Source organism: Pelobates fuscus, chromosome 9 (genome assembly GCF_036172605.1).
Source record: "Pelobates fuscus isolate aPelFus1 chromosome 9, aPelFus1.pri, whole genome shotgun sequence".
Classification (NCBI taxonomy): domain Eukaryota; kingdom Metazoa; phylum Chordata; class Amphibia; order Anura; family Pelobatidae; genus Pelobates; species Pelobates fuscus.
The window spans coordinates 14,329,294-14,356,624 of record NC_086325.1 but is presented as its reverse complement, the minus strand read 5'-3'; the positions used below and the strand labels follow the sequence as shown (position 1 = coordinate 14,356,624).

General features: G+C 43.3%; 3 protein-coding genes across 4 annotated transcripts in view; 2 read left to right on the top strand and 1 right to left on the bottom strand.

The window, feature by feature from the left end:
• The window catches only part of LOC134572329 (inositol-tetrakisphosphate 1-kinase-like), a 26,989-nt gene extending 9,587 nt beyond the window's left edge, over positions 1 to 17,402 (top strand). Inside the window, exons 6-10 of the mRNA XM_063431228.1 lie at positions 2,863 to 2,903; positions 4,174 to 4,339; positions 13,816 to 13,883; positions 14,048 to 14,207; positions 15,116 to 17,402. Of these exons, the coding sequence (XP_063287298.1) occupies positions 2,863 to 2,903; positions 4,174 to 4,339; positions 13,816 to 13,883; positions 14,048 to 14,207; positions 15,116 to 15,351 (671 nt within the window). The 3' untranslated portion in view covers positions 15,352 to 17,402. The remainder of the gene's footprint in view (positions 1 to 2,862; positions 2,904 to 4,173; positions 4,340 to 13,815; positions 13,884 to 14,047; positions 14,208 to 15,115) is intronic.
• MRPS12 (mitochondrial ribosomal protein S12) overlaps positions 1 to 27,331 on the top strand; it is a 295,484-nt gene that overhangs the window by 227,125 nt on the left and 41,028 nt on the right. The window lies entirely within an intron of this gene.
• Positions 16,170 to 27,331, bottom strand: CCER2 (coiled-coil glutamate rich protein 2). The gene is made up of 6 exons (XM_063431229.1): positions 27,078 to 27,331; positions 26,063 to 26,109; positions 22,522 to 22,615; positions 22,160 to 22,228; positions 21,004 to 21,752; positions 16,170 to 16,258 (listed from the first exon to the last, which is right to left on the bottom strand). The coding sequence occupies exons 1-6, from the start codon at positions 27,121 to 27,123 to the stop codon at positions 16,184 to 16,186; spliced, it is 1,080 nt and encodes a 359-aa protein (XP_063287299.1). The 5' UTR covers positions 27,124 to 27,331; the 3' UTR covers positions 16,170 to 16,183.

The window sequence follows — 27,331 nt, the reverse complement described above, 5'->3', positions numbered from 1 at the left end:
GACACATATACTCTGTGTGTCTGTGTAACATAGCATAGGGTGCATTTATGTGACATTGTGCAGTGAGTGATATTTAGATATTGTATAGTTAGTGACTTTGTGAACTCGTACAATGATTGATTTTTGTGACACTGCATAGTGTGTGTATGCGACAGAGTGTGTCCTTCAGGATGAAATAGTTTGTTATCTCTTGGACAGGGTGCGGTGCACAGTGTGTGTTCTGTGTCACACGTACAGAAAGAGCAAAGTTCTCGGGGTGTGTCACAGTGTGTTTATATGAGTGTCTGTGACTGCGTGTCACAATATTGTGTTTGTCTGTGTATAACACAGTATAGGATGAGCGTGTCTGTGTATAGCACAGTATAGGGTGAGCGTGTCTGTGTATAACACAGTATAGGATGAGCGTGTCTGTGTATAGCACAGTATAGGATGAGCCTGTCTGTGTATAACACAGTATAGGGTGAGCGTGTCTGTGTATAACACAGTATAGGGTGAGCGTGTCTGTGTATAACACAGTATAGGGTGAGCGTGTCTGTGTATAACACAGTAAAGGGTGGGTCTGTATAGTACAGTATAGGGTGAGCGTGTCTGTGTATAGCACAGTATAGGGTGAGCGTGTCTGTGTATAACACAATATAGGGTGAGCGTGTCTGTGTATAACACAGTATAGGGTGAGCGTGTCTGTGTATAGCACAGTATAGGGTGAGCGTGTCTGTGTATAACACAGTATAGGGTGAGCATGTCTGTGTATAACACAGTATAGGGTGAGCGTGTCTGTGTATAACACAGTATAGGGTGAGCGTGTCTGTGTATAACACAGTATAGGGTGAGTATGTCTGTTTATAACACAGTATAGGGTGAGCGTGTCTGTGTATTACACAGTATAGGGTGAGCATGTCTGTGTATAACACAGTATAGGGTGAGTATGTCTGTGTATAACACAGTATAGGGTGAGCGTGTCTGTGTATAACACAGTATAGGGTGAGTATGTCTGTGTATAACACAGTATAGGGTGAGCGTGTCTGTGTGTAGCACAGCATAGGGTGAGTGTGTCTGTGTATAATACAGTATAGGGTGAGTATGTATTGTCTGTGTATAACACAGTATAGGGCGAGCGTGTCTGTGTATAACACAGTATAGGATGAGCGTGTCTGTGTATAGCACAGTATAGGGTGAGCGTGTCTGTGTATAACACAGTATAGGATGAGCGTGTCTGTGTATAGCACAGTATAGGGTGAGCGTGTCTGTGTATAACACAGTATAGGGTGAGCGTGTCTGTGTACAACACAGTATAGGGTGAGCGTGTCTGTGTATAACACAGTATAGGGTGAGCGTGTCTGTGTATAACACAGTATAGGGTGAGTATGTCTGTGTATAACACAGTATAGGGTGAGCGTGTCTGTGTATTACACAGTATAGGGTGAGCATGTCTGTGTATAACACAGTATAGGGTGAGTATGTCTGTGTATAACACAGTATAGGATGAGCGTGTCTGTGTATAACACAGTATAGGGTGAGCGTGTCTGTGTATAACACAGTATAGGGTGAGTGTGTCTGTGTATAACACAGTATAGGGTGAGTATGTCTGTGTATAACACAGTATAGGGTGAGCGTGTCTGTGTATAACACAGTATAGGGTGAGTATGTCTGTGTATAACACAGTATAGGGTGAGCGTGTCTGTGTATAACACAGTATAGGGTGAGTATGCATTGTCTGTGTGTAGCACAGCATAGGGTGAGTGTGTCTGTGTATAACACAGTATAGGGTGAGTATGTATTGTCTGTGTATAACACAGTATAAGGTGAGTATGTCTGTGTATAACACAGTATAGGGCGAGCGTGTCTGTGTATAACACAGTATAGGGTGAGTGTGTCTGTATATAACACAGTATAGGGTGAGTATGCATTGTCTGTGTGTAGCACAGCATAGGGTGAGTGTGTCTGTGTATAACACAGTATAGGGTGAGTATGTATTGTCTGTGTATAACACAGTATAGGGTGAGTATGTATTGTCTGTGTATAACACAGTATAGGGTATGTATTGTCATAACACAATACAAGTTAAGTATAGGCTGAGAATGATAAGAGTTAAATTCCTCCATATGTTGAGAGCTGGTGGATTCTTAACAGCGCCGTATGACAATGCATGACATTATCATAGGACCCATCACACGACACTGGACATCTTTATAACTTCCTGTCTTCCAGACTCCATCTTGTTTCCCCTCATTTATCAGTCTAAATCTGTGCCCCATACGATCTGATAGGCACAACGTTCAAATTGGCTTCATCCAGGGATTCATTGCTACATATTCTCACACACCGCAAACTGTCTCCACTAAACACTTTAACTAACTCTCTCCATGAAATACACTGGATTAATTAACTAACTGTCTCCAAGAAATACACTGGATTAATTAACTAACTGTCTCCCAGAAATACACTGGATTAATTAACTGTCTCCAAGAAATGCACTGGATTAACTAACTGTCTCCAAGAAATACACTGGATTAATTAACTGTCTCCAAGAAATACACTGGATTAATTAACTATCTGTCTCCCAGAAATACACTGGATTAATTAACTAACTGTCTCCAAGAAATACACTGAATAATTTAACTAACTGTCTCCATGAAATACATTGAATTTATTCACTACACAATAAATTGTTGCAAAAAGAAAGATTGCAATTCAGAAACTTGGGAGGTATCTGAAGTGTTGTTTTGCCCATGTAATGAAAGGGTGAAAGTCAGTGTAAACTTGGGCTCTTGGGAATGGGGGCAGATACATATCATACATGGAGTATAGATAGATAGATATAAACATGGCACTTTCTCATTGCATTCCTTCTCTCTGTTACAGTCTGTAAGACACGAATCGCCCACGGACCACGTTCTCACCAGGTGTGTATTTGCTGGGGTACCCTCTAAGTGTATGTTAGGAAACTTGGGTAGGGTTCTTACAACCTGTGATCCATCGTATAGTTATGTACTAATCTCCATTTCTGCTGTTGATCCAAAAAAAGGCAAACATTCCAATTGAATGCATTTTTTAATGTTCCTATAAATCGGAAATAAAATCCTTCTTGACTTCAAAGGGGCAATCCGATTTCTCCCTGGATCAACTAGCTGCTAATGTCCTGAAAATCCACTATTATATCCTTCAATATTCTGCTTCTCCACATATTCATTGTTATTACTGTAAAGAACACTTTGCCCTCTACCTCTTACGGCATGAGGCAATAATGCTGACAACTATCTGAGTTGTGATGTCATAGACCTGAATTACCCCTCCATCTATCTGCAACTTCTATTTTATTTACTCCTTAATGTCGAGGGACTCACTGAAGCCACGTTGGCTTGTAGGGGTATCCATTGTATCTATATGTACACAGTACACGACTTCAGTTATACCCTCGACGAGCACTACTGTTTGTACTGTCTGCACCTATGTTATGAGCTGTAGTCGCAAATGATAGGCTGTGCATGTTGGATACCACTGTGACTATTCTATCTGATATGTGTACCCATTCTCCTGTTTTCTTTCTTCGGTAATCCATGATTCAAGTAAAACAATTACCAAAAAACTATAAATAAAGAACACTTTGCTCTACTGGGGGCAAAATCTCTTTTCTTTAAGTCTCAATAGATGACCTCTTGTCATTTGAACAGGCCCTGTAAATATTTGGATAATATTATCTTAGCCTCATTGAGACACTTTTTTTTGTAAACAGATATATTTTTCTATTCTTTCTTCAAAACTAAAATCTCTTTTCCCCTATTAATTCTGCAGCTTGCCTCTGCTTTTATTGTAGTCCCACAATATCCCTTTTTAATACCTGTCTTGGGATTCGATTTAATAACGTTGGAAATGCGTTTCAATTGATTTAATATCTTTGGATACATTTTTTAAATGATATGATGTATGTTTATATATTCTTTTTTATATATGACGTATTTTTTTCATCATTTGAAAAGTTTATTCAAAAATATTAAATGGAGGCCTTCAGTAATATATTTTCACATGATTAACGCTGCAATAAAATTGATAATTTGTATGCTGTCAACGAGCTGTCCGTGTTTGGAGCGCTAATGTTTTCACATAAAACGCAGTGTGTTTCTTGTAGTCATGGTCCATGTAATGTGCTTTGCTCTCTGCTCCTTCTCCTTCCAGATGTCCCTGATATTTAACGAGGGGGGTTTAAATGAAGTGACTCCCCCATGCCTCTTACAAAGCTTCATTAATCACAATGCTACTCTTTACAAGGTATTTGTGGTGGGGTCAGAACATTTTGTGGTACGGAGACCCTCTCTGCGGAATTTCCCCTTGGGAGAGACAGGTAAGTAAGAGAATGTACTTAAATTGGGATTTATTTATATTAAAGAAACACTCCATTAACCCCTTAACACCGCAGCCAAATGTACAAGTTGTGAACGAAACAAAATCTAAACAAAACCTGGCATTTGCGCTATATGTCTGTCCAACCGTAATTCACCTCTTTCATATTAAATGCACCCCCCCTTATTATATATCATTTTATTCAGGGGAAACAGGGCTTTCATTTAATATCAAATATGTAGCTATGAAACATAATTTAATATGAAAAAAGTGTGAGAAAATAAGATTTTTTTAAATTTTTTTAGTTCTACATGACATTTTAACTGTCAATGTCATAATACTGTTTGCTTTTACTGCAATAAAATACACATATTTGTATTCAGCAAAGTCTCACGTGTAAAACAGTACCCCCTATGTACAGGTTTTTTTGTGTTTTGGGAAGTTACAGGGTCAAATATAGCGTGTTACATTTGAAATTGAAATTCGCCAGATTGGTTACGTTGCCTTTGAGACTGTATAGTAGCCCAGGAAATAAATGTACACCCATAATGGCATACCATTTGCAATAGTAGACGATCCAAGGTATTGCAAATAAGGGATGTCCAGTCTTTTTTAGTAGCCATTTGGTCACAAACACTGGCCACCCGTCCTCCTGTGCCAGTTACCGCCCGATCTCTTTGCTGAACACCGACCTCAAATTGTTCGCCAAGATTCTGGCTCTTCGCCTCCAACCGCTACTGCCAGACCTAATCCACCCTGACCAGGTAGGATTCGTGGAGGGCAGAGAGGCCAGAGACAACACCACCAAGGCACTCAACCTGATCCACGCAGCAAAGCAGGGTCCCTTGCCAGCCCTACTGATCTCAACGGACGCGGAGAAGGCCTTCGACAGGGTCGATTGGTCCTTCCTGCGGTCCACACTGGCACACCTCGGATTAGGACAGCACATGATGGCCTGGATATCGGCCCTGTACGCCAACCCAACAGCCAGAGTACAGGTGAACGGACTCCTCTCAGACCCGTTTGAGATAAAAAACGGCACGAGACAAGGCTGTCCGTTATCACCGTTGCTCTTTGTCCTCAGTCTGGAGCCGTTCCTCAACGCCATTAGAGCTCAACCTGGCATCTCCGGAATTGGAGGCAGATGGGGAGTCAGCAAAGTCTCCGCATATGCGGATGACCTCCTGTTTACAATCACCAACCCACGGCACTCTCTCAGAGAACTGCTGCAGCAATTCGACACGTATGGCACCTTGTCAAACCTAAAAATCAACTACACTAAATCTGAGATTCTCAATGTGGGATGCCCCCAAGCGCTGGTTACCAGCTTGCAGAACGACTTCCCCTTCCGCTGGTGCACAGAGGCGATCAAATACCTGGGGACATGGCTATCGGCGGACCCTACGGACACCTTCCGCATCAACTTCCCCCCCCTCCTGGAACGAATCACAAAAGACCTGAATGCCTGGCACCTCCCCCATATCACATGGCTGGGCAGGATCAGTGTACTCAAGATGAATATTCTCCCACGTCTCCTATACCTCCTACAGACCCTACCAGTCCATATCCCCAAATCCTTTTTTGCACAAGTCCGGAAAACAATGACAGAATACGTGTGGCACCGTAAAAAAGCGAGACTGAACTTTGCCACTCTCACCAAACCCAAACTGCATGGGGGCCTAGGCTTACCAGACCTGACAAAATACCGACAGGCGATACACCTCCAACGACTGATTGAATGGACACACAACCCAAAAGACAAACTGTGGATCCCGATAGAGGCGAGCTTCTCGCAAACTCCCCTCCCTCTCCTCCCGTGGCTACCGAAAGCGACGCAAGGCGAATTGCCAAAACAACATCCAACGCTGAACGTCACAATGACCATCTGGAGGAGACTGGCTCTACAAAAGGACATGGCTCCGGAGCTCTCACCTCTCTGCCCTGTATCGCACAACCCACGACTCCCTCCGGCGGAGGATCCCCGCTACATTACAGCGCTGGGGCTACCAACCCCCTGCAGGTTGAAGGACGTGTACAAACAGGGCGCAATCACAACCCTGAGAGAACTGGTCCCGAACAACCCGCACACCTGGTCGCTCCTCTTCAAATACCATCAACTGAAGAGGTTCCTGCAGACCACGCCAGGACTGGACTCAGCGACCCGAGCCCTCACCGCCTTTGAGATGATGTGCACGAACCCCCCGAGCCCACCGCACGCAATATCGTTACTATACCGCACACAGATTACACCATCCACCGATGCACCTCTCCCTTATTTCACTAAATACTGGGAAAGGGATCTAGGACACACACTCCCTACGGAACAATGGACCACAGTGTTCACGCTCATACATAAAGCATCCATAGCCACCAAATTCCAGGAAACAGGATATAAAATGCTCTCGCACTGGTACAGGACACCCGAGAAACTATCCATAATAACAGATGCCTGCGAACCCGAATGCTGGAGGTGCGGGAGGGAACTGGGATCCCTCTTCCATATCTGGTGGACCTGCCCACACATCAAACCCTATTGGTCGGCGATTCACGCTGTCATGGTGACCATAACGGACGCAAACATACAACTCACGCCGGAAACCTACCTACTCCAACTAACCTCAATCCCCACACCTAAATTCAAGAGATCAGTGATACCACATCTCCTAAACGCGGCGCGTAGTCTTATCCCGACACACTGGAAACAACCCACGGCCCCGACGCTGAGAGAGTGGCTAGCCAGAGTGGAGGACATCAGACAGATCGAGGAGCTGATCCTCTCAGCGGCCGGACGTATACAGCGCTACCACGACACCTGGTACCACTGGCTAAGATGGCTCGCCTCCCCCTCAGGGACCGGAGGAGACACGCAACCCCCGGGATCAAATACGAGGCCCCCCCTGCCGGAGGGCCCAGACAGGAGCGACGGAACATCGGAGGCAGTCCCGACGGAAGGACGGATCCGAAATGAGCACGCCGATGCCGGACCCAGGGACGGGGGGAGCTGGGACGCGGACACAGGCCCGGGAGCCCGAAGCCCACACCCCACCTCTCACACCCAGGCACACCCAGGCACACCCAAACTAATTCCTGGTCACCCCCCGCCATCGCTACCTCCCCTTCACTCCCCCCCTACTACCCCTGACCGCATGTCACCCCCTGCCAGAGTGACTACGCTGAGCACGAGAACCACCTGTGACACCTGACACACAAGACTCCTCCCTCACACACCTGACTGAGGCCGACACAAGCCACACGCCAGGTAACAAAAGGGGGCCCTGTCAGGGAAGCAAAGCAAACACACACTACAGAACCCCGGCGACAGACCCCTTACCACACACCACGGACCAACCTGCTACCTGAGGTCCCCAATACCCATGACTCCACGCTACAGGCGACTGTAACTGAAGGGATACCTCGACCCACATCTCCCTGCTGCCCACAGGCCGCCCTCCCTCCTCCAGAGCAGACCCCGTGTTCCAAACATGGAACATCAGAACACCACATACCCCACCTTATGGGGCATCACCCACCGCAACAAACCTCTATCACACACCATACCGCACCAATACCCACTCCTACGCAGATGACATCCTCACCACAAGCAGTCAGTGGCAAACAGACGTCGGACCCTATACATACACTGCGAGGTGACATACTATTGTAAAACCTCAAACGAGCGTCAGCCCCGAATGTCACAGACATAGTAATACCCTCTGTATGACTCACTGTAACATGCAATTGCAAAGTCTACTGCTACTTGGGAGGCACATGATAGCCTTCATTAATGTATATACAACTTACGCAAAAACAGGCAGCGCTCCTCATTATACGTAATTGCTACAAGCTCACTAGATAATAAGCTTCTGGTCCTTATCCTTATCCTCGCTACTCCCGAGCTAAACTCATCAATGTTTCTATGAACCAAGCAACTCACTAAACTATGTACAAGTTTCTTTCCTACCACAAATATGCTCGTACACTTGTAACCAATGCGCTTGTTAAGGCTGTTGTGGCCATACAAGAAATGTTGTGATCTTTCATGCACCATAAAAATAAAAAAAATATTGGAATAAAAAAAAAAAAAAAACAAACACTGGCCAAAGTTAGCGTTAGTATTTGTGTGTGAAAAATGCAAAAAACACCAATTTTGGCCAGTGTTTGTGACTAAGTGGCTACTAAAAAAGACTGGACATACCCCATTTGCAATACCTTGGGTTGTCTACTATTGCAAATAGTATGCCATCATAGGGGTAATTTTCATTCTTGGGCTACCATAGGGTCATAAAGGCAACGTAAGCAATCTGGCGAATTTTAATGTGAAAAAAATGAAACACAAGCCTTATATTTGACGCTGTAATTTTTGAAAACACCATAAAACCTGTACATGAGGGGTACTGTTGTACTCGGGAGACTTCGCTGAACACAAATATTTGTAAAAACATAACAGTAAAAAGTATTGCAGCAATAATATTGTCCGTGTAAGTGCTGTTTGTGCGTGAAAAATGCAAAAAAGTCACTTTTACTGGCGATATCATCGTTGTAATACATTTTACTGTTTTGAAACACTAATATTTGTGTTCAGCGAAGTCTCCCGAGTAAAACAGTACCCCCCATGTACAGGTTTTATGGTGTCTTGGAAAGTTATAGGGTTAAATATAGTGCTAGCAAATTAAATTCCCTATACTTTCGGCATGGGTTGTCAGGCAGGTCCCGCTAATTGTAATTAATTAGGATACCTAATTATGTAAAATTATTACATAAATATATGTGTAGAATTAATATATGTATATATATACATATGTGTATATATACGTATATATATATATTTTTTTTTTTTATATTTTTATTTATATATAGGTATATATATAGTGATATATACGTATATATTTATGTATATAGATATATATATTATTTCGTTCTACGTGTATTTTGATATAAATATATATATATTAATATCACAATACAGTTAGAACAAAATAAAACACATCTATATATTTTTTAATATTTTATTTGTAATTATTTTTTTTATTTTATTTTTTTACGTATTTACATATTTATTTTTTTTATATTATTTATAAATATATATATAACAATAATTATATATATATTTAATCAGTATCAGTCTACGTGTAATTTGATATTAATATATATATATAATTATATATATATTAATATTAAAATACACCTAGACGGTGTATGTGTGTGTGTGTATATGTGTATATATATACTTAGATCATATATATATAATATATATATATGATCTAAGTATATATATATTTTTTTTACACTTATTTGAACTTATTTTAATTTGATTTTCAGCCAGCAGGGGAACTAACTGTCATTACAGGCAGTCCCCCTGCTGGCATTGCTGCAGCCAGCTATCCCGGCCATGTGATTGTGAGGTCCTCGCAAGGACCTCACTCTCACATGACCGGGAGGGACCGGAGGAGGAAGATCTGCCGCGGGGGGGCTCCCTGGGAGTCCCCCCAACCGCGATCGCCGGCGTGGGACCGCCGGCGACCGGGTAAGTTACTAAAAACCGGAGGGCGTACTATTACGCCCTGCGGCGTTTAGAGCCGCTTTTAAAAGGACGTAATAGTACGCCCTCCGGTCTTAAGGGGTTAAAACAAATTATATATATAAAAATGTGTGTAACAGTTTAGTCGATATACCCCCAAAGTATAATATACATGTAGTTTGTATTGCATGTTTCCTTTATATGAAATCTTGTCATGGAATAGCTGCAGATCTCTAGTCTAATGCATTTGCAAGCCCTCCCCTTTTTACCCTGCCAGACTTTCTGTGGCTGTCCAATCACAGACTTCCCAAAGCAGCTCAATTAGAAGTCTTTGCAAGGCAGGTGCTTTGAGCTACCTGAAATTGGCCTTTTAATAAAATAAAACAAAAATCCTCACACATTAAACACTTAGCAAGCTTTATGTGTTTGGAGTGTTCCTTTAATATGTCTTATTGAACAATCAAAAGTAAAAACACAAGTCCAGGGTCTGAATATTAGCTCCTGGAACCATCTTTTATAGGTGTTTAACCCCCATGTGCCTTTGTCCATATGGCAGTGTTATATCCCGGATCCTGGGAATTAAAATGGGTTTTTAGCTGAATTTCTTTTAGTCACATAAAATACACTAAACAAAATTTACAAACGCAACACTTTTGTTTTTGCCCCCATTTTTCATGAGCTAAACTCAAAGATCTAAGACTTTTTCTATGTACACAAAAGGCGTATTTCTCTCAAATATTGTTCACAAATATGCCTAAATCTGTGTTAGTGAGCACTTCTGCTTTGCTGAGATAATCCATCCACCTCACAGGTGTGGCATATCAAGATGCTGATTAGACAGCATGATTATTGCACAGGTGTGCCTTGGGCTGGCCACAATAAAAGGCCACTCTAAAATGTGCAGTTTTATTACACAGCACAATGCCACAGATGTTGCAAGTTTTGAAGGAGCGTGCAATTGGCTTGCTGACTGCAGGAATGTCCACCAGAGCTGTTGCCCGTGAATTGAATGTTCATTTCTTTACCATAAGCTGTCTTCAAAGACATTTCAGAGAACTGCCTCACAACCGCAGACCATGTGTAACCACACCAGCCCAGGACCTTCACATCCAGCATCTTCACCTCCAAGACCAGCCACCCGGACAGCTGCTGCAACAATCGGTTTGCATAACCAAAGAATTTCTGCACAAAATGTCAGAAACCATCACAGGGAAGCTCATCTGCATGCTTGTCATCCTCATCAGGGTCTCGACTTGACCTCAGTTCATCGTCGTAACCGACTTGAATGGGCAAATGCTCACATTCAATGGCACCTGGCACTCAGGAGAGGTGTTCTCTTCACGGATGAATCACGGTTATCACTGTACAGGGCAGATGGCAGACAGCATGTATGGTGTCGTGTGGGTGAGCGGTTTTCTGATGTCAACGTTGTGGATCGAGTGGCCCATGGTGGCGGTGGGGTTATGGTATTGGCAGGCATATGCTATAGACAACGAACACAGGTGCATTTTAATGATGGCATTTTGAATGCACAGAGATACTGTGACCCATTGTTGTGCCATTCATCCACGACCATCACCCTTTAAGTTGCAGCATGATAATGCACGGCCCCATGTTGCAAGGATCTGTACACAACAGATCCTGGAAGCTGAAAACATCCCAGTTCTTGCATGGCCAAAATACTCACCGGACATGTCACCCATTGAGCATGTTTGGGATGCTCTGGATCGGTGTATACAGCGTGTTCCAGGTCCTGCCAATATCCAGCAACTTCGCACAGCCATTGAAGAGGAGTGGACCAACATTCCACAGGCCATAATTCAACAACCTGATCAACTCTATGCGAAGGAGATGTGTTGCACTGCATGAGGCAAATGGTGGTCACACCAGATACTGACTGGTTTTTCGGACCCCCCCCGTATCCAACCCAATACAGTATAACTGCATATTTTAGAGTGGCCTTTTATTGTGGCCAGCCTAAGGCACACATGTGCAATAATCATGCTGTCTAATCAGCATCTTGATATGCCACACCTGTGAGGTGGATGGATTATCTCGGCAAAGGAGAAGTGCTCACTAACACAGATTTAGACAGCTTCATGAACAATATTTGAGACTGTGACGAAAGCCATTTAGCCACTGGGGTTTGGAGGGGACTACTTGCTAGCCTTTTACCCTGTGACTATGGCCCCTTTAATTTATTGTGGTTGAGAGATCCTATATGTGGCTATTGGGACTTTAAACAATGGTTCTTCGAGCTCCCGAACAGTCAAAGTGACCGCCATTGGACATTCGGCCATCATGTTCGCATAGACCAAAACCACGAATAGACTTCAGGTGGACTTAGCCGCAAATGCCCTGGAACTATTTTCAGCATGAAAACCTCGTAGTGCCTGGTCGGTCCTCCAGCGGCACTTTGCCATGATTCTATGGAACTGTTTTGGGACCATGCCTGCACCTGGGCAAAACTATGACTTCCATAAAATTCCTGAACCCCTGATCTGATCTGGGCAATTGTTAGATATGTTGTTCACCCAGATCAGGGCTATCAGGGGATGTATGGGGATATGTTGTATTTTGAGGTACTTATTGGACTTTATATAAATATGCGTTTTTTTCTGTTTGGGGATAATTAAGTTAATGATACCTTAATTGTATCACAGGTAGAAGGGAGGGATTGTGTACTGTATGTGGGAGTGTTGTTCATTGTTAAATTGTTTCTATTGGCTTGTACACTTTGTGTCCCTGTGCCCAACAAGGTCCACCTGGGCATCACCCTTGTTGGGAAACCTGCATAAAAGGCCAGTGTGCCTCCATTAAAATTGAGTTCCTGTTTGACCCTCAACACGTAGTCTTGTCTCTTGATTGGAGGGGAACAGTGGGGATTGCTATACTCTTTATACCCCCCTGGGCTCTAATCACTAGCTCTTCTAAGAGCTGTTCCTGCTACGCTCTCCTGGAAGAGAGGTCTTTCCCACACAGTCCTGGATGCCAGAGGTTCATACAGGGTGGAAGGAAGACGGCGAAATTCCAGTTAAGTTAAGGCAGTTGTGGAGTCTGCTGTGCCTGTGGTGTCCGGTGCGGTGCTTATAGTCCTTAGCGTCAGCTAGGAAGCATCCGTTGATAGAGGTGCCAAGTCGGGATGCCAGGTGATCTGTTACAGAGACATAGGCCTTTTGTGTACATAGAAAAAGTCTTAGATCTTTGAGTTCAGCTCATGAAAAATGGGGGCAAAAACAAAAGTGTTGCATTTATAAATTTGTACTGTGTAGCTAACACTGAAGATGAAAAATATTTATTTTGGGTTGTGTTTTTTTTTTGGCTGGGGGTAGGGGGTGTGGGGGTTTGATATATTTGGTAAGAATAACTTATTAAACCCTATTTGTCTATCTATCTAATTTTCACAGAAAATATTTGGTGAAAGGTTCTCATGTCCAATGGGGTCCAAACAGAACAGTTTGGGTTGACAGAAAACTTTCCATAGGTTTATTCCTTAAAGTGGGTTTTTAACGCAGCGTAGTGTGTCCTAACAAGTAATGTAGAATTGCAAGTCTCTGCGTAATTATAGCGCTGGCTAGTTATATTTATTGATCAGCAAAAATGTTAAAACCCCTTGTACTGAAAATGCCACCTAATCTGACGAAGGGTTGCCTGAAATTTTGCCATTTTAGAAATATTAACATACATTTGATTTTGGTAAATGTTTCACACTACGATTGATAATATAGAAGATTCTGTACAGATAAGTGAAGTGAACCCTCGATGCAACGCTCTGCGCAAAGTTCTTAATATGAAAGAGGGGAAGAGGAGGGACATTTTAAATAGTTTTGAATTGAGAAGAAATGTCCTGTTGTGGGAAAGTGATTTGAGTCTTATTCTTGTAACAGTCTCCTTGCTACCATTTATGACCAGTGAAATGTCATGTACATCTAAGAGGTTTCCCTCATTTTTCTTTCCAGATGAAAAGACCATTTTCTTCAACAGTCATGAGGTTTCCAAGGCTGAGTCCTGTTCCCACCTCTCACAAGTGAGTCACTGTCACACTAGTAAATGGACCAAGCAGCTGAGCCCTCACTCCGCCAACTGCCCGACATTTCTTGACATTCAGTAAGCCGCTGCCATGGCTTCTAAGTCCAAGCCAAGGCTTCACTTATTGGTCAATATCGGTGATCCCCCATTCTCTCCTTCCAGGCGATGCCATGCCCAGAGGTTCACCCGCCACCAGCAGCGATAGTGAAAAAAGTGGTACAGAGCCTCCAGGAGGCCCTTGGTATGTCGCTGTTCGGAGTGGATGTTATCGTCGATACACAGAGCGGCCGATGTGCAGTCATTGATGTCAATGCATTTCCAGGTATGATGAGAGAGAAGTCTTTCCGGGAGATAAGGAGTACTGTCAGAGGAGACAGGTAACACAGTAACTCCGTAGAAAGTGAATAGGTGGCACGGAGGATTTGGATTTTTAAATAACCCAGCTTGGTAAAAGAGGTTCGATTATAACTCCTGTGTGGCTTACAATACCAGGCGTGTGCTGAAGGATATTCCCACTTTGTATGGTGATGATTCAGGATGGGATAATTATTATAATGAGCCACGTGGTGTTCAATATAATGACCTCAAATATTTGGAGAACCCCTCATTCTATTACTATATGCCCCATGTCAACCTAATTTATGTTCCCAAACCAAGAGTTCCACAAGCCCACCAATTTAGTCTTTAGCAAAATCTCCTAAAGGCACACTGAAGTTTAATTAGAAGTCTAAGGCGCACATACAGCTTGAAGCTGTCATTGTGGATTTTGGCCACTAGGTGGGGAACTTTACTTGGAATTGAACAAGAAAGAAATCTGTTGGTTCAGAGCTTTGTGTCCTCCCTGGATAGAACAAATATTGAGGCTATTTCACGAACTTCATATTTAAAACCAAAATGGACAAAATGGAAGCATAGCTGACGTAGAGAATTTTTACAGGTCAACAATTTTGTCCTTAAAATTGAAATTCACTTTGAATTCCCAACAATTCTTACTTTCGTGAAAAATATAATTTTACATTTTTGAAAAATAAATCTGTATTATTCCTGGTCCCTCTGGATATCAGCCTGGTCCTTATAACCCAAAGCAATATATGTGCCAGTAGTGCCAATATCTCTCCTAATATGTTGTTTCTGCATGCAGTGTTTGTTGTGGAGCAGCTCTCCCGTAGTGAAGGCAGGTTCTTTTTGGGAAAGAAGATAGATCCCTCAACCTTTTTATTTCCTTTCTAGGTTATGAAGGGGTCCCCGAGTTCTTTCAAGCTCTCCTCTCTCATGTGGAAAAACTCTTTGAAGATCCCAAGGAGCCATCCCCAGACCCCCCTGCAGAAGCTCCCCAGACCCTGCGAGGACCTGCTCCCTCAAACTCCTGGGTGGCAGACTCAGCTTTAGCAGATCCATATAAAAATAGCCTCCCCGATACCCCCTATTTTAATTTGTGTACCCCCAACCTTTCGGATGACTGGTGACAGAATTAGTAGGTAAATGAATCTTCCAAGGGAAGAGCTGCAGGGTATAATATGGCTTTCTCCTTCCAGAAGCTCCGTCCTTGGACTTACTTGTGTGCTTCCCTTTATTGGCCGAGGCCTTTTCACCTAACTGACATGATGAAGGGTCAGGTGGGATTACAGATCAATGCTAATATGGTCTTTTTAATTGAGAAAAAGGAGGCATAACTCTTTTTTTCTGTGTCCCCCCACTCCCTCCACATTATGAGTTCTCCGATATCAAATGTTCATTGTTTTTTTGTTTGTTTTTTATTGGTTATTACGGCAAACAATACTGAGAGCAAATGACCTCACATTATAGAAATGTACATGTAGGAAAACTTCCCCGCATTAAGAACCAAGAAAACATCCCGCCTGCAGCCCCAGACAGAACGATGCAGCCAGTTTACAACAAATAAAAGATTTTAAAAATTCTCAAACTAAGGAATGTGTGCTGGATAGAGTCTACTTGGAGCAGGAGAAGATATTCAATGATCCTATGTCTGTGGTTGCAGCCTGACGTCCCTACATGTTCTGCTGGCCACCTTCTAGGACAGTCACAGGCCGACCTAGCCCAGGGTCTTACCACATGTAATGGGATGCTTTGGGGGGTTTTGGACTTTTTTTTTTTTCCTTCTACCCAGCTAGAGCCCAAACATTTTATGTGAAGCTCACTCAAAGCTAAGCCACAAGAGGATTGGCTTTATGTCTTCTAACAGTATAAAGCCAGCCTTGGAAGATCAGAAATTATGTATGTACACAGGATAGTGGAAAGTGGACAAGGAAGACGCAAGGTTAAGCACTAGCTTTAGGGTCAACCTTGGCGCAGCTGCTGTAATCTCTCTGCAGTTTTCCTCAGCTCTCTCTCCACCTCCTGCAGGTCCTGCTCCTGTGGAGAAAGCACAGAATACTGTTAACTGTGAACATCATACAACTCATACAAAAAAATGGACAAAGGATTTTCTGTGACATTACAGACTTTGTTTCAACTACCAAAATATGTTTACTAGTCACACCCTAAATCTCAGGCTTTGGTTCATGAGACGAAAGTCCTGCTCTAACGCTATAGGCCGGATTCTCCAAAGAACAAACACAAACTGTTTGCTGCTATTTAAAGGTGTGATTACAGCAGGTATCAAGGTCCAGTATTTCAGCTCTATCCATAATGGTTGCAAATGGTGTCAAGACAAAAATTACTAATGGCAAGCACACAAATTTGAACGTAATGGAGGTTATCTAGTTCTCTGTAAATGTAATTTTCCATTCATCTTCGATGTTTATGAAACTAAAGGTTTTTATGATCCTGACACATGAGAAGAGCTGGACTAACCAGTTTCAACTAACAAACCATGCTTTTCTGAATTCATGGCTGTTCGTGTGTCCAAAAGTCTGCGTGTGACCCACATTCCTGCGACTCTCTATCCCTCAGCACTTTTCTCCATTCTTCTTATGACCCCCTATCTGTTTGTTCTTCTTAAGACCCGATATTTTGCATCTCTATCTGCCTGTTCTTCTCATTCCCTAAGAGCTTCCATCTCTATCTGTTAATTCTTCTCATGCCCCAATATTTTCCATCTGTATCTGTTTGTTCATCTCATGACCCAAGACTCTGTATTTATGCATTTTAATTTGTCTAATTTTTTAAAAAAAAATTCTATAAGTTTGTAGGCTTGCAGGTAGAGCTTCCAAAACTTGTGTTTCTTTTTTTTGTCTGTTATCAATCTCTTTGTTCAGACAGACACGCACGCGCGCGCACATGCTCACACACACACACACTCTCTCTCTCTCTCGTTTTAGGGCTTATTCATTGAACAGTGAATTGTAGAGCATTAAAATTGAAGTTGAATTGGAGATTTTTCCAGCTAATTGGTCTTAAAATTTTATTATTTAGTGAATAAAGTCTTTAGTGACACCATAGTTGGTCTCTCAGATGCACGCAGTCCCTGTGACATACTGTTTTCACTTTTGGCACTTCCATGACTTCTTGCGTACGAGAGCTTATTCCATGATATCAAATAAACCATTTAATTCCACATATCAAAACAGTGTCTTTATTACAGGAAACAGACATAATACATTCTAGATCACGTAACATATGCCACAATGCTGTGCTTCTTTCATTGCGCATCTAAACAGCAGGACCAATGGCAGCGTATGAAGCCAGCCAATTTTAAAGCAGGAGAGGCCCACCCATTGTAAGCTGGTCATTCTGGTGTCTATGGACACAGATTAAGAGTTAATGGACTGTGTTAACAAATAACAACACATTATATTGTATTGTGAAATGGTCCAATGGAGGGTTATTGGGGTGGTTAAGGGTTAATACACTCATAGACAGGGCCGGATTGGGAGAAAAATTCGTCCCGGGCATTTTTTTATCACAACGGCCCACTAAGAAGGGGGCGGGACAGACAGGGTGTGTTTCATCATCACCAATGACAAACACGCCCCCTCTCAAAGTGAGCATGTTGGTTCAATGCTCTTCCAGGGCAGACCATGCGCAGAGCTCTGCTAAAGAGCTCTAGCATGAGAAAAAAAAGCCCTGCATTTGTTCTGCACAGTGCAAGCAAATGTAATAACATGCTTGCACTGTGTTTCCTTGCAACTTGTCTCTGGTGTCTCTATAAATGGATACCCGGAGACAAAAGGGCCAGGAAAGAGCATTGTGCATGTGTTTGGATCCTGCTTGTGGGATTGTGTGTGTGCAGAGTGAGCTGATTGTGGTGTGGTATTGTGTAAAAAGGTCGGTTTTAGTCGTGTTGTGTTTTTTGTGTAATGTAATGCATATATGGCTAGGGGCTGTAGAGAATGTGTGTATAGGGGATGTAGTAAGTGTGTACATACACTATATAGTGTGTGTGTGTGTGTGTGTATATATATAGGTTATGTAGTGTTTGTTGGGGTTGTAGAGAGTGTGTGTTTCGGGGTGTAGTATGTGTTTGTTTACAATGAAACTAGTGTGTTTATAAGGGATCCAGAGTGTGTATTTTAGTAATGTAGTATGTGTGTGTGTAGATGGCGCAGTGTGTGTATACAGGAGTCTAGTGTGTGTTTCAAGGACCCAGAATGTGTAGGAGATCTAGTGAGTGTGTGTATATAACGGATTCAGAGTGTATAAAGGGATCTAGTGTGTGTATATGATCCAGAGTTGGGTAAGGGATATAGTGTGTGGAACATAATGTGTTTAGGAGTGCAGTATGTGTGTGAGGGGTGCTGTAGTGTGTGTGTATATATATATATATATATATATATATATAAAAAAAATATAAATATGTTCGGAAGTATTGTGTGTGTGTTTGGTGTAGTGGGTGTCTGCGAGGGATGTGTGTATGTGAAGGATGCAGTATGTGTGTGCGATGGATGCTGTGTGATGGGTGTGAGAGTGCTGTGTGTGATGGGTGTGAGAGTGCTCTGTGTGAGAATGCTATGTGTGATGGGTGTGAGAGTGCTGTGTGTGAGAGTGCTATGTGTGAATATTAGAAAGGATTGTGTGTGTTTGGGGGATAAAAAATAAAAATAAAATTAAGCAGGCATTGTATCCCCCCCTCCCTTCTTACCTTTAGCCTGGGAGAGAGGGGGGGGGGGGGGAGACCGACATGGTGGTATCTGGGAGGGGGGGTTCAGGCACTATTACACCATCCCTGGTGGTCCAGTGGTGAGTTAACTCTAGCCTGCGAGCTAGAGTTCACTCTCGCGAGAGGAACCAGGCGGAGCTGCAAGATAGAGCTCCGCCGGGTCCTCTCCCTCCCTCCCCAGCCACATGTCTGTCCAAGTGGGGTGGTGAGGGAGATCTTTGATCTCCCCACCACCCCGTCATGGAAAACAGCGGGGCCGGCGCTCGGATAGTGCCGGCCCTGCATAGACCGTCAAGAGAGATCCTGGGACCTCCCATGCAGGCCTCGGCCCATGGCCACCGCGGCCCACCGGGCATTTGCCCGGTGTGCTCGATGGCCAGTCCGGCCTGCTCATAGACAGTGTATTACATCCTTCACAATAATAAAACAAAGCAAATAATAATAATGATGATTCTCTATTGTCTAGTATGACTTGGGTCTCTGGGGGTTCTTCGATGCTATAGGAGTGGCTGGAAGTGAATCCAGACAGTTATATGTGAGCTCTCACTGCTTGATGTAATGTTGTATCAATGTCCCTCTGATAAGCTGCCATTGGGCTGCTGCCATCAGATTGTGTCCAGTTACTGGTGTGTTTTGTGGACTGTTTTTATTGGAAAAGTTATGACTGAGTCATGCTGACAATGGCGGTGACAATTATCATTCATTTAGCCAGGTTCTTTAAAGAAACACTCAAAGTACTATAACCATTATAGCATGAGTTTCTGGCTGTTAATGAGAAACATACAATGTGACAGCAGATAAGAACCATTCGGCCCATCTAGTCTGCCCAATTTTCTAAATACTTTCATTAGTCCCTGGCCTTATCTTATAGTTAGGATAGCCTTATGCCTATCCCACGCATGCTTAAACTCCTTCACTGTGTTAACATCTACCACTTCAGCTGGAAGGCTATTCCATGCATCCACTACCCTCTCAGTAAAGTAATACTTCCTGATATTATTTTTAAACCTTTGTCCCTCTAATTTAAGACTATGTCCTCTTGTTGTGGTAGGTTTTCTTCTTTTAAATATGGTCTCCTCCTTTACTGTGTTGATTCCCTTTATGTATTTAAATGTTTCTATCATATTCCCCCTGTCTCGTCTTTCCTCCAAGCTATACATGTTAAGATCCTTTAACCTTCCCTGGTAAGTTTTATCCTGCAATCCACGAACCAGTTTAGTAGCCCTTCTCTGAACTCTCTCTAAAGTATCAATATCCTTCTGAAGATACGGTCTCCAGTACTGCGTATAATACTCCAAGTGAGGTCTCACCAGTGTTCTGTACAATGGCATGAGCACTTCCCTCTTTCTACTGCTAATATCTCTCCCTATACAACCAAGCATTCTGCTAGCATTTCCTGCTGCTCTATAACATGGTCTGCCTACCTTTAAGTCATCAGAAATAATCACCCCTAAATCCCTTTCCTCAGATGTTGAGGTTAGGACTCTATCAAATATTCTGCACTCTGCCCTTGGGTTTTTACGTCCGAGATGCATTATCTTGCACTTATCCACATTAAATGTCAGTTGCCACAACTCTGACCATGTTTCTAGTTTACCTAAATCATTAGCCATTTGGCTTATCCCTCCTGGAACATCAACCCTGTTACATAACTTAGTATCATCAGCAAAAATACATACCTTACCATCAAGACCTTCTGCAATATCACTAATAAAAATATTAAAGAGAATGGGTCCAAGTACAGATCCCTGAGGTACCCTACTGGTGACAAGCCCATGCTTCGAATATACTCCATTGACTACAACCCTCTGTTGCCTGTCACTGTCTTACCCATTCAACAATATTGAGGAAGTGACAAGTGGCCAGCGCAGCCTAGGTAAGTTGTCAAATTATTAGCAAATGGTTAAACTAATTACATGAGAGGGCTCCAGGTCACTCCTGGCGCCATAACTAGTACTGCTATAACCCCTTCTATTACTGATTGAGCAATAAGTTTTTGGTATTACCCTTCTATGTGGTTATTCACAAATAATTCAAAATAGCCCTACCACCTTCTCACCTCAGCTTTGTGTTCCTCTCGTTCCTCCATCTCCTTCAGCTCTCTCTCTTCCTCTTGTTCCTCCTGATTTTCAGGCCTTCCATTGTGGTAATACCTTTCACCCTCCTCTGGTCCATGATGGCTCCTCTCTCTGGCCACCTCACCTTCCTCAGGATAATGCATGTATCTTTTCCCTTCTCCATGGTGGCCTTGCATTTGAGTCTTGGAATTGAAGTATTTAATACCTTTGTCTTCAGTCTCAAATTGTGCGGTCTCTTCTTCACTGGGATCTTCTGCCATTCTCTTTGCTGATCCTCGCTTCCTCTCCTCCCAGTCATCATGGTTGCTGTGGTACCATCCATGGTTGTTTCCGTGGAACCCTTGCTCATCCTCATCCTCTTCTGAGCTGTCCTCCACCTCCCCATCATTGAATCTCTTACTGGGATTTCTTTTTGGGCTTCCCTCACCGCTCCTCTTCTTCCCGGAGTTTCTTTCTTCCTTCCCTCTTTTTTCTGCTGGGCTTCTTTTCTCTTCATCTTCCTCAAGCATTTCATTTTTTTTGCCTTCTGCTGATTCCCCACGCTCTTTCTCCTTTATCTCCACCTTCTCCATCTTCTCAATCTCCTTTGTTTCCTGACGCTCTCTGGATTCTTCACTCTCAGAACCTCTCTTGGCAGCTGGTCCTCTCTTACTCTGTTCATTTGCTCTCTTCCTCAACTCATCTTCCTCACTAGTGTCCATATTCTCCTGCTCCATGTGTGCAGACTTTTCTAAGTTTGAAAAAAATGGGAAAGACCTTGTTTAATATAGTGCTCTCCATTGGGCAGACAGAGTGCTGAGGGTGGTGGTGGTTGGAAGCAGATTAGATAATGTATCTAATAGTGTATTTAGTAGGAGATATGAAGGGGTGAGGTGTATGGGGTTGGGTGCAGTAGGTTAAAGAGGGCAGACAGAAGAGGAAAGATACAGAGAATCTTTTGATATGTGCATTAATGGTAGGTAGGCTTGTTTTGGTGAGACAAAGAGAAGATTGTAGCGGAGGTGTAGATGGGTGCAGAAGTTAGGTTAGGTTGTTGATGGGGTGGTATGGTGGCAGTTTCACTTGGATGGGGGGGGGGGGATGCAACAGAGAACTGATTGATAAGATATAGATTTATTGTTATCCAACAATAAATACCTTTATGAGCTAACTCCTCCAATTCTCGTAGCAAATGTTGATGACGTAGCATCGATATGACCCGTTCATCTGGAAAACACAAGGACCATTAGCAAACACCCTGGCTACATAACATATATATCCAACTGGCTGTACACGGTTTGTCAACCTATTTCAACCTCACACATAACATTTTCTGTATTGTGGAAACCTTAGTTAAGATCAGGTATGTTTCTCAGCATGAAAATTGTCCACAAGAGCAAGTGAGATGGGCATTGACGGAGGGACTTGACCTTTGGTCCATGTCATGAACTGGTAATTGTGAAGCCAGTAAACAGGTCAGGAGTGGGGGAAGAGAGCCAGAGGGACACCACAACCATTACCTTCTTTAAGGATCCTGAGACAATCTCCGCTCACTTGCTCTGCGTGGGGTTTGGACAGAGACTCTGCCAGAACTTCCAGAATGCATCTTGTTACCTAAAACACATAGTCATCGATTAGCTGCAGTTCTTTATGGAATTTATAATGACGAGTATTTTTATAGATTAATTTGTGGCACTTACTGTGCGCTACAAATACAGTATTTGCACCTCTCAGCTAATATTTTTAAAGTAGTTTCAAGTATTGTTAGACCGGGATACCTTATAATCTCTAAAATGCTAACCTGCTGAATATCTTTATAAAAGGGTCACAATTCAATCAGCATTGAAAGTAGGTAGGATTATTGATTATTTATAAAGGTGTAACATATTACCGAGCACTGATAAAACAATAGAATATTTTGCAGCACAGTCGAGAGTTTTACCTCAAAGTTATACTCCCTTAATGGAGGACAGGACACATCAGGGCTTGTTTATAGATAATAAATATTAATACATTGACATCGTGGAGGGGATGGGAGCAGGGAGATACCTGCTAGAAAGTATTTGTGAGTCTTATTTATAGAAACTGTAGCTGGTTTTGGTGTTAAGTAGTTTGGTAAGAAACTATTTACCTACAATGTATTCCCACATAAACTGTAATTCTCTTCAAGACTTCAAATGGGTAGGACAATGTCACCTGTGGTGCCCCATGCTGTTAGTTATTGTAGCTGTAATGGCCCTAAACATTTTAAACTTGTCATTCAGAATGGGTTCAGTCTGAGATAATAAATGTAAACCTGGACCTATGGGATTCAACAAATGGTGTCTGAGAATTGTGAGATTTATAGTACAGCCGGAGAGCTCCCTGATCTTAATGCTCTTTGCAAGCTCCTGGCCCCGGCATAGTTAATATAGATTCTACTACATTGATGAATAATAAATGTAATTTAATAAAGGCCATACATAATACATGTAACTTAATAAAAGGCAAGAATAATGAATAACATGCAATAAAGCAACGCTGGATTCAGAGCTAGAGCTATACCCAACACCAACACCCCATATCTACAGCGAGATACACCGAACACCCCATATCTACAGCGAGATACACTCAACACTCCATATCTACAGCGAAATACACCAAACAACCCAAATCTACAGCGAGATACACCGAACACCCCATATCTACAGCGAGATACACCAAACACCCCATATCTACAGCGAGATACACCAAACACCCCATATCTACAGCGAGATGCACCCAACACCCCATATCTACAGCGAGATACACCCAACACCCCATATCTACAGCCAGATACACTCAACACTCCATATCTACAGAGAAATACACCAAACACCCCAAATCTACAGCGAGATACACCGAACACCCCATATCTACAGCGAGATACACCAAACACCCCATATCTACAGCGAGATACACCAAACACCCCATATCTACAGCGAGATACACCCAACACCCCATATCTACAGCGAGATACACCCAACACCCCATATCTACAGCTAGATAGACCCAACACCCCATATCTACAGCTAGATACACCCAACACCCCATATCTACAGCGGGATACACCCAACACCCCATATCTACAGCGAGATACACCCAACACCCCATATCTACAACTAGATACACCCAACACTCCATATCTACAACTAGATACACCCAACACTCCATATCTACAGCAAGATACACCCAACACCCCATATCTACAGCAAGATACACCCAACACCCTATATCTACAGCGAAATGCACCAAACACCCCATATCTACAGCGAGATACACCCAACACCCCATATCTACAGCTAGATAGACCCAACACCCCATATCTACAGCTAGATACACCCAACACCCCATATCTACAGCGGGATACACCCAACACCCCATATCTACAGCGAGATACACCCAACACCCCATATCTACAACTAGATACACCCAACACTCCATATCTACAGCTAGATACACCCAACACTCCATATCTACAGCAAGATACACCCAACACCCCATATCTACAGCAAGATACACCCAACACCCTATATCTACAGCGAAATGCACCAAACACCCCATATCTACAGCGAGATACACCCAACACCCCATATCTACAGCGAGATACACCCAACACCCCATATCTACAGCGAGATACACCCAATATCCCATATCTACAGCGAGATACACCCAATACCCCATATCTACAGCGAGATACACCCAACACCCCATATCTACAGCTAGATACACCCAACACTCCATATCTACAGCAAAATACACCCAACACCCCATATCTACAGCTATATACACCCATACAGCTAGATACACCCAACACTCCATATCTACAGCAAGATACACCCAAAACCCCATATGTACAGCAAGATACACCCAACACCCCATATCTACAGCTAGATACACCCAATACCCCATATCTACAGCGAGATACACCCAACACCCCATATCTACAGCTAGATACACCCAATACCCCATATCTACAGCAAGATACACCCAACACCCCATATCTACAGCGAGATACACCCAATACCCCATATCTACAGCAAGATACACCCAATACCCCATATCTACAGCGAGATACACCCAACACCCCATATCTACAGCTAGATACACCCAATACCCCATATCTACAGCAAGATACACCCAACACCCCATATCTACAGCGAGATACACCCAATACCCCATATCTAAAGCAAGATACACCCAACACCCCATATCTAAAGCAAGATACGCCCAACACCCCATATCTACAGTGAGATACACCCAACACCTCATATCTACAGTGAGATACACCCAACACTCTATATCTACAGCTAGATACACCCAATACCCCACATCTACAGCACGATACACCCAACTCCCCATATCTACAGCTATATGCACCCAACATCCTATATCTACAGCCAGATACACCCAACACTCCATATCTACAGTGAGATACACCCAACACCCCATATCTACAGTGAGATACACCCAACACTCCATATCTACAGCTAGATACACCCAATACCCCACATCTACAGCACGATACACCCAACTCCCCATATCTACAGCTATATGCACCCAACATCCTATATCTACAGCCAGATACACACAACCCTCTATATCTACAGCGAGATACACCCAACACCCCATATCTACAGCTATATGCACCCAACATCCTATATCTACCGCCAGATACACCCAACACTCCATATCTACAGTGAGATACACCCAACACCCCATATCTACAGTGAGATACACCCAACACCCCATATCTACAGCTAGATACACCCAACACTCCATATCTACCGCGAGATACACCCAACACCCCATATCTACAGCTAGATACACCCAACACCCCATATCCCACTACCGTTATATACACCGAACACCCTATATCCCACTACCGCTATAAACACCCACACCCAATATCCCACAAACGCTATATACACCCACACCCCATATCGCACTACCATGATATACACCCACATTCCATATTCTGCTAGTGCTATATACACCCACACCTTATGTCCCTGTGTACAGTTGTGGGTTGGTGGTTCTTACCTTCTCCTCTCCCTCAGAGAGCCGTGTGGACAAGGGGAAAGCCAACACTGAAAGGATAAAAGATAAAGGGGTATTTATTGCCACACACTGGGAGGGTTATGGGGAATTGTTACCAGAAAGACAAGGGAGAGCTATTAGTGCCAATGATGATAAAAAGAATTCAGCAAATTGGATATTCTGCTCTCAAGCTAGAAGGCAGGTATCCTCTAACCGTGTCTCCCCAGCCCTGGTAATAAGGAATCCAATACCCCTTAAAAGCTTGTGCCCCCTGACCTCCCTATAGAATAGGGTCTATGCCCTCATTCCATCATTAAAAGGCATTTGTTCCCTGATCATTCCACCAAGTAATAAGGCTTGCATCTTGAGACCCCCCTCTCCCCCAACGCAGGTAATGCATCCTCCGACACCCCCTCAGGTAATGCATCATTTGACCCCCTTCCACCAAACGCAGGTAATGTATCCTCTGACACCCCCCTCAGATAATGCAACCTCAGCCACCCCCTCAGGTAATGCATCCTCTGACACCCCCCTCAAGTAATGCGTCCTCTGACATCTCCTCTGATAACGCATTGTATGTCCATGAACTAAAGAGGATGAGCAGACGAATTGCATAGAACCTATATCATCTGACCCCTCTACCTATCCCAGATAATAAAGCATATAATCATCCACCTCCCACCATCTAATAAATAACAACTCCCACCCTGGTAGCAAGTGTGGAGCCCTCAGTCCCACCATAGGGGGTTCAATGCATACAATGATAAGGGATCCTCCGGATTGTAAGCTCACGGGTTTTCTTGCACAGTACCTTGTAGGAGGCTGAAGCTCACAGTTCTCTTCTCCTTATGTCTCAAGAATTCTAATTCTATTTCCTTCTCTCTGTATAATTACCAGTGTTCGGTTTCCATCAATTGTGCACCATATTTAATGATAAATAAATGTGGCCCCTGAGATGCAGGAAGCCACGAGTAGGTGTTCCTGGGACTGATCCCACGCCAGCTCGCTCACAACTCACCTTTCATACAAACAGCAAGTACCAGCAAACACTGAAATGAGGCCATGGTCCCCCGGCACGTTAAGGAAAGAAGCAGCGAGCCTTCAGATTCGGATTTACCCTCCTGGGAATGGAGCGAGAGGCAGCGCCTCTAGATGGACTCGTCTGTGCAGCGTCTGGGATTCTGCAGCTTAAATAGCTCATACAATGCATTGGGAATGTCGTCAGAGGAGACAGATGTTCCCGACCACCTGCAGGTGGCAACGAGACAGCAG